This window comes from Lytechinus pictus, chromosome 2, assembly GCF_037042905.1.
Source record: "Lytechinus pictus isolate F3 Inbred chromosome 2, Lp3.0, whole genome shotgun sequence".
Lineage (NCBI taxonomy): Eukaryota > Metazoa > Echinodermata > Echinoidea > Temnopleuroida > Toxopneustidae > Lytechinus > Lytechinus pictus.
The window spans coordinates 35,709,860-35,725,136 of record NC_087246.1 but is presented as its reverse complement, the minus strand read 5'-3'; the positions used below and the strand labels follow the sequence as shown (position 1 = coordinate 35,725,136).

Genomic DNA, 15,277 nt, shown 5'->3' with positions numbered 1-15,277 from the left:
ATATGGTATATATAAAGTTGATTTGTGATTGAAGATTACCCGAAATAACAATGCACTTACGCCACACTTTACCGAAGTGAAACAATTTTTAAAATATTTAATATTCATGTGATGATAATTGTTTCAAAAACACATTTGATTACGTATACTTTTGGAGAAACAGTAAATAGAGCTACTTGAATCACAACTATCAGAACAAGTCAAACGTGTATCGGATCATATCGCTAAAGTCCTCACAGGTCTTAGCACTTCTCGCTGGCAAAGCGGGAAGAATCTTGACTACAGATAAAACGAGCTCGAATCCCAATTAAGGTAACTGAAAAAAATCGATACAGAAATTAAATGGACCGGAAGTCTAGACAATATTTTTGTTATTTTAGGTGGGGGTACATATGCACCCGAAGGGTAAACGTGTACACCCTGTACAGGTGCACACTGTACACCCATATTCGGGGTGTACGTGTGCACTGCTAGGGGTACTCGTATAGGGACAAGCCTGTGCACCCCTAGGGGTGCAAAATTTAACCCGAATTTCTTAGTGTGTAGTGAGAGAGAGAGAGAGCGAAAATTGAAAAAAAAGGAAGATAAAAAATCGCAAAGCCTTATATGAGTTAAGTGACTTGGTTTGACTTCAAACCGTTGTTTCATCTCCATGGTTTCATTTTAGGCAGGTACTCAACACACATGCCATTTTTTTTTATTTAACGTTAACATACAAAGAAAATTCCAGCAACACTGAATGATAATAAAATGACGAGACATTGACCGAAACTTATGTCATGCCATTTTTGTTTATGTATTTGATTTCATAAAAGTACAAACAACCAAATATGTATTTCAATCTTTTAAACATAGATTGTTAGAAAGATTATTCTCTTAATGGAATTTTTGAATTATCCTTATTGTTAGACATTGTAAAAAAAACAGGGAAAGGGAGATTTAATGAAATCTAGATTAACAAAATCGTTATTAGCAGCTAACCTATCTGTACCCATGCATGACATAATCATTGATATGTATTTTACAATTTCTTCTTTATCTAAGTATCACTGATTTTGTCCTTATTTAATGTTACGGATAAAACCAAATGAACAAAATTGTAGGGTGGGGCACCCCTTTAAACAGATGTTTTGTCATTCATATAACACGTATAACATGTATAATGGGTATCTCGTCTCGGATCAAGCATTCTTCGGTTACAGTGAAATTGAAGTATACATTTCAACTGAAACTATGACACATTGTTAGTGGTTGCATTGCATTGCATTGTATTGAGCTTATTCGTCATAATTATGTCCAATTTTTTTCCCATGAATCATAATATGGGGGACGTATACTCATGAGCTGGGAATCATATTCCGCATGCACAATATGGTAAACAGAGACAACAATTTCTCAATTACATATTTCTCGATTTCATATTTTACAATGGATTGTATTTCTCTTCCTCTCCCTGATATAAATTAGCAAACCGAACAGGATAAATCATCACTTTTGTACGAGTGACAGCACCGTCACTATCTAGAATATTTTCAAATTCACTATCCCTCGTGTTAGCTGACCAAACTTCACAAAATGGCTCCAACAGTAAGTGTCTAAATTTTATTTTATTGGGTTGTTGAGGTTTTGCCGAGTGAAGGAAAGATTATATTTTTCAGTGATATGACCTATTATCACTTCAATCCACCAAGTAATCTATTGTTTCCTGTGCAGTAAGCTGTTGAATTTATGCTTTACATCATTGAGCTAGCTATGTACACGGCAATTAAAGATTTTCTTTTTAATCTTAAAATTCTTGATCATTTGTAGATTGTTTAAATTTCATTGTATTGTGCGAAAGCTTTACAAACATATATTATATATTTCATTAAATTTCATTTATTTCATTTCCAACAGAATACAAATCAGTAATTTACAATTTTGTCAAGTAAATTAAGTCAATGCGATTTTCAAGATTGAACCCATTAATTCACTTGAAAGAAATGGATAAATAGCGTATGTGATATATACAACTACTAATAAACGACTATGACGCTAATGCAATGTTTATATTTTGTGAAAATATTTTGTGTGCTTTCAATGTTGCTCTTGTGTAAAATAGGCACGATGAAATTCTTTAAGGTATATAGGAACAGTCTGTATACTTTAGCATACATCCATGGAAAATGTAAAAATGTCGTTTTAATTTAATCATTCTCCAGAGGATAATGCTGACATCACTCTGTCTATCTGTTGTGGTCTGTGTGTGTATGGGACAAAGGTGGAGAGGTGAGTATTCTTTTCAAACCCATTTTATTAACGAAGCACGAGGTGGTAAGAAGCTACACTGCAAAAAGTCCGGTGTTGATTTAACACTAGCCCGGAATCTATATATGTCCACACCAGAGAAGTGTTAAACAACACCACTTTCTTTTTGGTCTAACACCAGATAGGTGTTTATACAACACCAATTAGTATTAAAATGGCATCGGTTTGATTCCAAACTGGTATTGTTTCAATATTTCTCTGGTGTGGACATATATAGATTCCGGACTGGTGTTAAATCAACACCGGAGTTTTTAGTTTGCAGTGTACAACGTATTTAGGTGTTTATGGAACGTGATATGGGGAAATGAAGGGTGTATAAAAGGCACAATTGAAATAAACTATCGAAAACATATAATGTAACCAAAAATGAGTCATGGGCAAATGTTGCATGGTGCAATATCAGCGCTTACCCCCCCCCCCTCCGGACCCGATAACATTTTAAAACCGTTGTGCTTACCTCAGGTGCTGGTTTTCTTTGATTTATCCAATTCATTTTTTATTAAATTAAAACCAAATTGGAACATGGTCGACGTTACCTAAAAGATTATTCAATAAAGCCAGGAAATATCCTGTACATAAGACACAACATAAAAAACCAGGAAAAAACATTGAAAATTGAACACTGTGAATGGATATATTGGGTCTAATACAAACAATGAAGGGGATAAAAAGCGAATATCTAAGCTTGTATTACAGGCTGAATTATGAAATTGTAAGATATAATAAATATATAAAGAAATAGAATGAGACGAGGCGTGTTCATTGATTTCCGCCAATCTTAATTAATGTGTACGCTACTGGAGATAAGACAGACTGCGCACTGGATCTAAACTATAATTGATTGTCAAATATGAATACTCTCATTCCCTTCATGTTTGATTGGCACTTCGGTTTTTACTAATAACATGATATAACCATCACTTTCACCTTCATCATTTGTATACTAAACTATACAATATTAACAATTCAGTTTTGTAATAATTAATTCACAGGCCCACGACCGTCACCAGGCCTCCGCTTGAACAAAACGTGTGACATGTACCGTTCTGTGCAGCGAGTCGAGAAAATTTACGGGTGTAATCAAAATTTGTTGGATAAAGTCGCCGATCTCGATGAGAAGGTGAATGTATTCCCATTCCGGTACATGAGGCGTCTGTATAGATGGTCACGTGACGGAAAGCTGTGCTACGAGGAAAACGGGAGGGCAGTAGAGGTGCTGAATGCTTGTGAGGCTCTAGACCTCACGTGCAGTAGAAATTCTCCCAAAACGATCGACCATTGCTGGAGTGAGTATGACGCAAACCATTCATAGGATCTTTTTATTGACTGTTTTGTTGTTTTCCATAAGGGATCACCTTGCTCGACAAGCGTAAGCTTCTTGAGGTGCTAACCGTTTAATCCTTTGTATAATTTATATTGCAACTATGAACATGAATTAGTGATTTGAAATGAATTAAATTGAGGCGTACACGACGAAAAGGACATTAAAAAAAATATATTCACAATATTTTAATAGCTTTAATCTTTTTTTTGTATTTCCTGTTATAGCAACTTAATAGAAGGAACATTAACCATTATTGTTCTTACGCGATTCTCTTTTTACCATAGGAGTGATTGCAACACTAAAGCCAACTCGCCCACAAGGTCCACAGGGCCCAAGACCTAAACCCCCTGGTAGGGGTATGTAAACGACGATACTCAACAAAACATGATACTCGACAAACCTCTGCTTCTTAGTAATGTATGATGACGACACATGAGAGGCTTTCAATCTGTGATTTGAATATTGAACTTGATGATGTCACGGTATCCTACTTTCATCAGTGAGATGTCCCTGCAACCATGAGGTTCAAAGACAGCTCTAGTCCTTTTATGCAGGATTACGCACTTTGATAAAGTTTTCAAGTATCGGTTCGTTGAAACCGTCAGACATACAATGAACAATTACTTTATTCAGTGATTGAGCAACATTGTGATATTTTGTGAGTAATTCTTACATTACCAAATGCGGACATAAAACCACAATGAATAGATTCAACATTATCTTAATCGGGCAAAAATTGATGTCCAAAACAATGAAAGAAGAAAAACAAATGATCTGTTCATGAAATAATACGATGTGAACTGCCACCCAAAACCCCAAAATTAAGTGGTCAAAAATTATTTTGGAGGATGTTCAAGCTAGTCTGGAAAAAAAAAGTTGTATAAAAGAAACTGTTGTATATCATCTTTTATTAGATTTAACAACTTAACATTTTGACATTATGAAAAAGGTGGATTATTGTTTGAGATGATGACGTCGATGGTACTGATAATGATGATGACGATGATAAATAATAATAATAATAACAATAATAATAACGATAAGGTGGGGCATGAGCCACTGGTTCAAAGTTCGGAGACTTATCTACTGAGCTATAACACCTCTACGTATAAAAGCACGCTAAGTTAATAATGTCAGAGAAGCTTATAGGTATTTTGACAATTTACAGAGAAAGTTTCCTGGCGACTTATCGTTTGTTTTATGGTTACTGGTCACCTGTTAAAAATTTAACCTTAATCAGATAAATATGCTCTTAATATCAGTATGCATTGTAAATATAATCTTGCACTCATCGTCATTTTGTATAAATAGACGTGAAGTAGTGTTTAAACTACTGAAAAACAATGTTTGTAAATAAATAATTACAAGATATACTTGCTTGTATTCGTGTGAAATACACACTATTGTATAAAGCTAAAAACAACGACTCTTGTCATTTTGTTTTCGTATGATACATGAAATAAATATATATGTTAAAATGAAATTCGTTCGGGAAAAAGAGGATGAAAGCAAAATAATGAGTGAAAATATTTTAATCATGAGAGAGGAAAGTCGCCAGGCGACAAATAAAGTGTATCAAAAGTGTTTGAAACAGAGATGGGGAGAGAGAGGGGGCGGAGAGAGAGAGAGAGGGAGCACGTACGATGAAATGATAAATTATTACATTGAAGAGACCAAATAGTTTAATGTGAAAGAATGTAACAGGTGAAATAATAACCAGGACAGTGGTAAAGAAGTATAATCATGTATCATATGATGTGGTATTGCATGCTGTGTAAAAAATGATTGAATACGAATAAATAAATAATAACAAAAATAATGATATGGGGCTATGTTTCTGAGTGCAAATACAAATTAGATTTTTGTCATTTTTAGTCTCGTCGAATGTAATGTGGTACTGGTGTCTCTTTTAAGTGGCATGTTCACCCCCCCCCCCAAAAAAAAAAAAGAAGTTGATATGCAAATTTCTGAATTTGACCTTTTGAATACCGAATTACAAATTTTGGCTTTTTATACAGAACCTTGCTGAGTGAATTGGTTTTGGGTTGGGATCACATATTGTGCATTTTTGTCCCTTAGAACAAAACAAAACCTCTGACGGTTTTTTTTTAAAGTTCGACCAATAAAAAGTGTCGAAATCAACCATATTATTAGTTAAAATCTACCATAATTTTGGTTGATATTGACCAATTTTATTGATGGGACACTTACTCTGGCCAATCAATTTTAAGAGTGTTGATTCGTGCTCCTTAACTGGTCTTGATAATACAAAACAAGTGAGAGTAATACAGGTTTAGTGTGTATTTTTATCGGAAACAAACGTTTCGTATTCAACCACTAAACTCTTAGCTCCTTAGCAAAATATAATTGATGTGGTATGAATGTTATTGGAAAGTGTGAAATGATATGTTATAATTCAATTGGGTATATTTTGATTTAAGACTCCTTTACCAACAAGGTATACTTGGATTTCATCATAAATCGAAAACATGATACATAGTTTAGAACACAAATTTATGCTATTGAATGTAGTACTGCCCAAGGGCATACGGTATTAATACAATTCAAACTAAAAGGAAGTACAAATGAACAACGCATTAAAAAAATATTATAACACGAAAATACATTTCATAAAAAATATAAGAATCTAAGAAATGTATTTAAGACTGTATTCATATTATTATATCATTTACTCTATACACTCTAAGAAAGGGTTTACCCAATATTGGGTAGAATGGGAGCATGCATGTTGGTTGGGAAAAAATTGTAATTTTGTAAATTTTACGCAACGCTGCGTTGAAAAAAAACCCAATATGGGGTAATAAAAATACCCAACAAACATGCATGTTCACTTTCTACCCAATATGGTGCAATATCAGCGCTTACCCCCCCCCCCTCCGGACCCGATAACATTTTAAAACCGTTGTGCTTACCTCGGGTGCTGTTTTTTTTTAAAGATTTATCCAATTCATTTTTTTTTTGGGAATTCAATTCAAATTGTAACATGGTCGACGTTACCTAAAAGATTATTCAATAAAGCCAGGAAATATTCTGTACATAAGACACAACATAAAAAACAGGAAAAAACATTGAAAATTGAACACTGTGAATGGATATATTTGGTCTAATACAAACAATGAAGGGGGTAAAAAGCGAATATCTACGCTTGTATTACAGGCTGAATTATGAAATTGTAAGATATAATAAATATATAAAGAAATAGAGTGAGACGAGGCGTGTTCATTGATTTCCGCCAATCTTAATTAATGCGTACGCTACTGGAGATTAGACAGATTGCGCACTGGATCTAAACTATAATTGATTGTCAAATATGAATACTCTCATTCCCTTTATGTTTGATTGGCACTTAGGTTTTCACTAATAACATTGTATAACGATCACTATCACCTTCATCATTTGTATACTAAACTATAAAATGTTAACAATTCAGTTTTGTAATAATTAATTCACAGGCCCACGACCGTCACCAGGCCTCCGCTAGAATAAAACGTGTGACATGTACCGTTCTGTGCAGCGAGTCGAGAAAATTTACGGGTGTAATCAAAATTTGTTGGATAAAGTCGCCGATCTCGATGAGAAGGTGAATGTATTCCCATTCCGGTACATGAGGCGTCTGTACAGATGGTCACGTGACGGAAAGCTGTGCTACGAGGAAAACGGGAGGGCAGTAGAGGTGCTGAATGCTTGTGAGGCGCTGGACCTCACGTGCAGTAGAAATTCTCCCAAAACGATCGACCATTGCTGGAGTGAGTATGACGCAAACCATTCATAGGATCTTTTTATTGACTGTTTTGTTGTTTTCCATAAGGGATCACCTTGCTCGACAAGCGTAAGCTTCTTGAGGTGCTAACCGTTTAATCCTTTGTATAATTTATATTGCAACTATGAACATGAATTAGTGATTTGAAATGAATTAAATTGAGGCGTACACGACGAAAAGATCATTAAAAAAAATATATTCACAATATTTTAATAGCTTTAATCTTTTTTTTGTATTTCCTGTTATAGCAACTTAATAGAAGGAACATTAACCATTATTGTTCTTACGCGATTCTCTTTTTACCATAGGAGTGATTGCAACACTAAAGCCAACTCGCCCTCAAGGTCCACAGGGCCCAAGACCTAAACCCCCTGGTAGGGGTATGTAAACGACGATACTCAACAAAACATGATACTCGACAAACCTCTGCTTCTTAGTAATGTATGATGACGACACATGAGAGGCTTTCAATCTGTGATTTGAATATTGAACTTGATGATGTCACTGTATCCTACTTTCATCAGTGAGATGTCCCTGCATCCGTGGGGTTCAAAGACAGCTCTAGTCCTTTTCTGCAGGATTACGCACTTTGATAAAGTTTCAAGTATCGGTTCGTTGAAACCGTCAGACATACAAGGAACATTTACGTTATTCAGTGATTGAGCAACATTGTGATATTTTGTGAGTAATTCTTACCTTACCAATGGCGGACATAAAACTACAATGAATAGATTCAACATTATTTTAATCGGGCAAAAATTGATGTCCAAAACAATGAAAGAAGACAAACAAATGATCTGTTCATGAAATAATACGATGTGAACTGCCACCCAAAACCCCAAAATTAAGTGGTCAAAAATTATTTTGGAGGATTTTCAAGCTAGTCTGGAAAAAAAAGTTGAATGAAAGAAACTGTTGTATATCATCTTTTATTAGATTTAACAACTTAACATTTTGACATTATGAAAAAGGTGGATTATTGTTTGAGATGATGATGTCGATGGTACTGATAATGATGATGACGATGATAAATAATAATGATAATAACAATAATAATAACGATAAGGTGGGGCATGAGCCACTGGTTCAAAGTTCGGAGACTTATCTACTGAGCTATAACACATCTACGTATAAAAGCACGCTAAGTTGATAATGTCAAAGAAGCTTATAGGTATTTTGACAATTTACAGAGAAAGTTTCCTGGCGACTTATCGTTTGTTTAATGGTTACTGGTCACCTGTTAAAAATTTAACCTTAATAAGATAAATATGCTCTTAATGTCAGTATGCATTGTAAACATAATCTTGCACTCATCGTCATTTTGTATTAATAGACGTGAAGTAGTGTTTAAACTACTGAAAAACAATGTTTGTAAATAGATAATTACAAGATATACAGTTTGTATTCGTGTGAAATACACACTATTGTATAAAGCTAAAAACAACGACTCTTGTCATTTTGTTATCCTATGATACATTAAATAAATATATTGGTTAAAAAGAAATTCGTTCGGGAAAAGAGGATGAAAGCAAAATAATGAGTGAAAATGTTTTTAATCATGAGAGAGGAAAGTCGCCAGGCGACAAATAAAGTGTATTAAAAGTGTTTGAAACAGAGAGAGGGAGAGAGAGGGAGAGAGAGGGAGCACATACGATGAAATGATACATTATTACATTGAAGAGACCAAAATAGTTTAATGTGAAATAATGTAACAGGTGGAAGAATAACCAGGACAGTGGTAAAGAAGTATAATCATGCATCAAAAGAGAGAGAGAGAGAGAGGGGGGGGGTGGGATAGAGGGAATGCGAGAGAAGAATCTGATCCTGTGCGTGTAGGGAAATAGGTATGAGTTTTTCTGTACTGTGTGATTGTGTACATGACAGTGTGCGTTTGGGTGCGGGTGTGGATGGCCGCGTGCGCGTTATGTGTATTGAGTGGGTGTGGGTGTGTGCCTGATATGGTGACAGGACATTCGCTCCTGTGGCAATTGCTTCGGGCTTTATTTCGCCGAAGATGTAGGGTTAGAAGTTAGGGTTGCAACGGGGTCTCATGTTAGGCTTAAAGTAGGGTATAATAGTGTGTGGAATTTATAGCGGACCAATTGTCGCCGAAGCAAATGTCATAGAACCGTCTGAATGCTCTTTTATCTCGACTTGTGTCTGGTCACAACTTGCGACTACATTCAGGTCTACACGGATAACAAGTCGCGATATAAGCCTCAGAATAATGATGATCATCATCACTGGAAAAGCATGAACGTAGCTTTTAAAAATTGTGCCTTAGAAAAATACAGTGCAATATTATAATTATCTTTGTAGATCACAAAAAGAATTTGATTTTATGTGAAAGATCATTATTATGGTTCAATTTTAGTGAAATTGGAAAATATAGGCAGAGTATTGGATCCCTTATGGAACCAAAACATCAGAGTACCTCCGAACTAACATTAGAAAAAATGATCAAGAAATAACAAAGTTCTGTTTAGTACAAATAACTCAACAATTTTACAAAATGAAGACGTTACTCAACACTCCGCTTTTGTGACGATCATCCATTCAATGAAATATTTAAAACACTTTTTTTTAATGAAATTATGAAAATACAAAAAAAATACAAGCATCATTTCAAACAGACAGTGCTTTGTAATTTAAAAATGAAAGAGCATATATTGAAATCTTCGTACTTGTGAGTTTCGTTTTAAAATTCAGATACTCTCCTACCAATGAAATTTTTGTATCTTTTATTCAAAATGCTTTTTATTCATTCATGCGTGAGTGAGAAATAAAGGAGATTCTAAGCTTTATAATGAAAGCTAATTTTGCTATTGTATTTGTGATTGTGTTATGATAAATCATCGATAATTCTTGGTTTCCTTTTTTTGTGGGACGCATTGTATAAACAAATTCCCAGACAGGAAAGAATTTGTGATATTTGTGAAAATATAGAATTAAAGATAACGTTCACTACCCTTTTAATCGACTGGTTTTGGAGTAAGAAATATATGAAACGCTGTCACAAGAATAACAAAAAAATGAAATTTATAAAATAATAATGTTGTGCTCTAACGTAAATCAATTAGTATCTCTCTTTAAATATCTAATTAATTTTCTTATTTTGTTAGGTAAGCATCTTTTTTCAGATCTTACAATGTTATTACCCACATTTATTTGTCATGTTTGTTTTAAATTATTGTTCCCCAATTACAATGTGATTTTCAAGTATCAACTCAATTAATCCCCCTCTACTCACATACGCCTTCTTGGGGATCATTAAAGAGCAAGCTATTTAAAAAATATAACATTACTTGCCGGTTGTTTTCACGTCTTAAAGCATGTCCGGAACATGAGAACACGAATAATGTTCATACTTTATTCATGTATTATTCTTAAGATGTATTCTTATTCAAGAATCAAGAATTGCATTTTCCTTATACGTATTTGATGAGTAATTAATGAATGATCATGTTATCAATTGATATTTGCAGAATCTATATCATCAGTGCATTATAGTCATGTCGATCTAGGGGCCTAGGTGGAGAGAGCGGTTCTCGATTACAGGTGCATAGGTCGTATTTCGATCTTTGAGAAGGAGTATAAGAGCCTCCATTTGGGCGGGGATAGTCATTCGAGTGAGTCTAACGATTGTCATATCGACGTCCAGTAGATTCTGTTTATGTCTCTCTGTTAAGTGTAAACCAACATAATAATTCGAAACTACAACATGATTGCAACGGTGAGTACAATAATTCAAAACTGTTAGTTGTATCATTCTATTGCCTATTATCAATAGAAACCACAAACATACTTATGTATGTCTTAAAATTTGAAAAGGAGTTGGAAACTCTTATTTTAATGTTTCGATCAAGTGCAAAACCATTGATTAATCTCTTGTTTACACAATAGAAGCCGAAGCAGCGTTTTTCTGCTCTGCTTTTTATCATTTATGTATCGTGACATAAACATCCTAAACATTTTGAAGTTTAAACTTCAAAATGTTTAGGATGTTTATGTCACGATACATAAATGATAACAAGCAGAGCATATACATGTATATATTATATAATATATATATATATATATATATATATATATATATGGTCAATGGTCAGTGGAGATATATTCATTCATATATACTTTTGTTTTTATTACCATTTTCAGAATACAGTAATATCTCTCTGTTTATCTGTGATAATATGTACCTCGTTCTCTCAAGTATACGGAATGTACGGCATGTATGATGGCTATTGGGGCAAGTATACTAAAATGTGTTACTTCATTTATTTTGATTCATGTTGTGCTTAATACTGTTCACATCTTTTAAAAGAAATCAAATTCCTGCAGGCAATTTTAAGATTTCTGTGGCTTAAAAATCATCTACTAGAGGAGATATATAACACATATAATTATGTGAGGTGCATGATATGGCGTTTCTTGTCACTTTATAGTCATATGTTTTGATGCACTAAATAATGGTTTTGGGGCGCGATTTTAGTTTTACTTGTCTTCATCATGTTCATTCTTATAAAATATCACAAGTGGAACCCTGCAGCTCAAATCTTTCAAATTAAAATTAATGTTAAACTGTGCCTTTAAGGTATCAACATCCTTTAATACAAAAAAATAACAACAATTTCATGTGTATTGAGTTTTCTTGTCAAACGCAAATGGAAAACTAACGTTTAAGTTCGAGGAGAATTTGATAATTGCCAGTACAATACGATTTAAGAATGCACTATTAAATCATCTAAGTGAAACTTCGATTTTTTTTCCAGATGAAAAACTGCATACGAAGTAACGGACTATTTTAACAACTTAAACACATCATTGAACGCAATATGTTTGCCTCGCTTTTTAATTCAATGAGTGACCTATTATCATCGAATTAAAGCCATTGTATAGCGTATTTGCATAATTTACATAATTTCCATAAAATTGATTAACTTTTTCATAGATTAAAGCTTCATCTCCAAATAATGGAACATTTCCCGTCATTTCTTTATATTTTTAGAATGTATATTGATCTCCTGTTTTTCTTAATAATTTGATGTTATTTCTTTTTATGAAGTATAGTTGTCGAACCTGAATTGAATAGGTGCAGAAATATTTTATAAACCCATCATGGTCTTGTCACGTTAGATTAAGAATGTTATTATTATGTTAATGTTATGAGTATTATAAACTCCCTCGAGGTCCCCTTTTAAAGGGCTCCCTCCTATGCCTGTAGTGATGCCATGGCGTATATAAATGGCAGATTGCAGCCAATATTGCAAAAGCGAGGAGAAGTATGACTGATTTCTTTCCCCCCCCCCAAAAAAAAAAAAAATACAGGCCCAGGCTATAATCCACACGGTCGAATGTCCGAGTACTGTGGCTTGTTTGGTTCGGAAATGTTCGACGAGGGTCGCTGCAACAGGGATGTTCTCGAGGAAGTCTACGACAAAGATAAGGATATCTACCACGATGGGTTCATGAGGCAGCTCTTTAGACGGGCAAGACGGGGAGTGCTCTGCTATGCCAACGGACCACAAGTGATGAATATAAGAGGAGCCTGTGATGCTATGCAACTTGCCTGTCGCGGCCCCCCTTTTATCCAACAGAGTCCACCAAGGATTGATAGCTGCTGGAGTATAAGTACGATATTTTCTTTCAAACACTTAAGTTGATCCAAGTGCTTTATTAGGCTCACTTAACACCTTGAATCTTAGCAAGAGAGACAACGGACTATTCTGTAGATTTCTATTTTCAAATTGTGATGAAGTTTTTGCATTGGCAACATTTTACAAAAGGTTAGACAAAGAGTGCTCCTTTTTCGATTATACGCATAACCATGACTCCTTTATGATTTGACTGTTCTAACTTAAGCTTCACAATATTCTCTTACTATTTTCTATCTCATTTTAGGGGCAGCTCAGCAGAATCCTCCACCAGCCGGTCCTGCAGTGACCAATCGACCAAATCCTCCTGTTCCAGGCCCGCCGGGCTGGTATGGCTGGGGAATGTAAACATTTTACAGCGATTTCGTTTACCAAAACTTCTCTACAGTCGTCATTTGGATTGTCATGCCATCCGGCATGCCACCAAAGTTCACTTTACAGAGGTTGGATTCCTTCAATGAAATCACATCAATGATGTGATATGATTTATGCTACGGGCACACCAATAAATCCGATTGGAACTCGATCGATGGTATGTCATTTGACATTATGCAAGAGAATCGGTCGGTTTATTATCCAGAAAGTGTCTGCTTAGCTGTTGCGAAAAATCCCGTATGACGTTTAGCTGACAATGGATTGACCAGGTTTTCGTTAAGGATTTTTCGCAACAGCTAAGCAGACTCTTTCTGGAAAGTAGAGAATCTATATATTGTCAAATCCCCTTCATGACAATGCAGTCTTTGCCGAGGCTCGTTGAAACTTGGAACCTGGAAAGATGACATGCTTGCATTTTTTTTGGCAGCTCCGAAACTTACGATGCAATTGCTGTTCCGGTTCCATTCAAGAATTTTAGACAAAGACCCTAGCTGTTCATCGTCATTTGACGGGCTTTTTCAATACTTTCACGTTGTTCTTGAACATGTTGAATGGAAGCGTGGAAGCGAAAACCCTCTACTATTATATGTTTCATGCACCATCACCCAGCGATCTGAAGAAATACCCAAATCAGTGAGATAATGAGTGTAGAGGGTTTCACGGTACACCATGCATCTTTCGTGGGCAAGTGGTACACGGTGTACCGTGAAACCCACTACACTCTTCTTCTTCACCATGGAAACCTTCAGTAGTAGTGAGACCATATATATTTTGCTTTTACATTGTGCATATGGTATTTTTTAAACGGAAAGATTCAATAAGTGAATTGTATTTTAAAGTAGTGATAACATTGCGTTAAGCATTGACATGATCTTATATAAAATGATGATGTAAAAAAATATACATAATAATTATTGCCGAGTATACCGTTCACGTGATGAATTGTTCATATTTATTGAATATTTGTTTCTGTGTGTTGAAAAATAAATATACATGTATGTAGTATTAGGTAATTTGTTCTACAGCGTAACTCTGTAAAAAAAATAATTTTTTTTTATACTGTACATCACGAGACACCTAAGTCCGTGCATGGATGATAAAATGTGGACGTAAATGTATATTTGCTTGTCAGCAATAGAGATCTAAAAACGGATGGGAACTTTGTGATTTGTTTGTGTGAGTACAAGATATTTGAAAATGTAAAGAAGTGGAAATTGTGAATACAAATGGTACAGAGGGGAACACGGCTGTAACATGAGAAAATATATAGAAAAAAATTGAGGGAGAAGGATCGAGGAAACGGTAGAAAGAGTTATACAATAGGTCTGTGAGTAATACTCTTGATTTTTATCACGAGTTAGATAGGAATTGGTTTGCCATGCGATACAAAATAGAGTAACAGAAAACCATCTTTCGTCCATCAAAATACGTCATTGGCTAAAGCAAATAATGTAAGAATTGAGCTTAATTCCTTCTCATGTCCTTTCAGAACATTTTTAATTGATATTGTTAACATATTGCCTCTTTACATTCCTAGGACAAGGAAATATAGTTTGGGGTTATTCGGCAATTAATGCTTATTCCATTTTAAAATTACATACCATAAGTACATAATCGACTCACAAAAAGAAACGTGGAATTTGTGGATAAACTGGTGTATGGGTGGGGGTGTATATGTGAGGGTTTGGTTCGTGTGTACGTGCGTGTGGGAGGGTGGGTGGGTGTATGTGTGTGAGGGCGCGTGGCGTGTGTGAGTTTGTAATGACCTAATTCTGAGGATATTCTTACATTTTACCGGGGACTTACAACCGGAGACGTTCCCAATCCAGATTACCA

The 15,277-nt window shown here is 34.9% G+C and overlaps 2 protein-coding genes across 2 annotated transcripts; both read left to right on the top strand.

The window, feature by feature from the left end:
- Positions 1-1,490: 1,490 nt before the first annotated feature.
- Positions 1,491-5,046, top strand: LOC135153297 (uncharacterized). Its single transcript, XM_064095838.1, has 4 exons — positions 1,491-1,587; positions 2,202-2,268; positions 3,300-3,593; positions 3,916-5,046. The coding sequence occupies exons 1-4, from the start codon at positions 1,576-1,578 to the stop codon at positions 3,993-3,995; spliced, it is 453 nt and encodes a 150-aa protein (XP_063951908.1). The 5' UTR covers positions 1,491-1,575; the 3' UTR covers positions 3,996-5,046.
- Positions 5,047-11,035: 5,989 nt separating this feature from the next.
- On the top strand, positions 11,036-14,585 carry LOC129272318 (uncharacterized). Its single transcript, XM_054909471.2, has 4 exons — positions 11,036-11,145; positions 11,571-11,661; positions 12,741-13,043; positions 13,314-14,585. Exons 1-4 carry the CDS (start codon positions 11,134-11,136, stop codon positions 13,412-13,414), a joined length of 507 nt encoding a protein of 168 aa, XP_054765446.2. The 5' UTR covers positions 11,036-11,133; the 3' UTR covers positions 13,415-14,585.
- Positions 14,586-15,277: the final 692 nt, after the last annotated feature.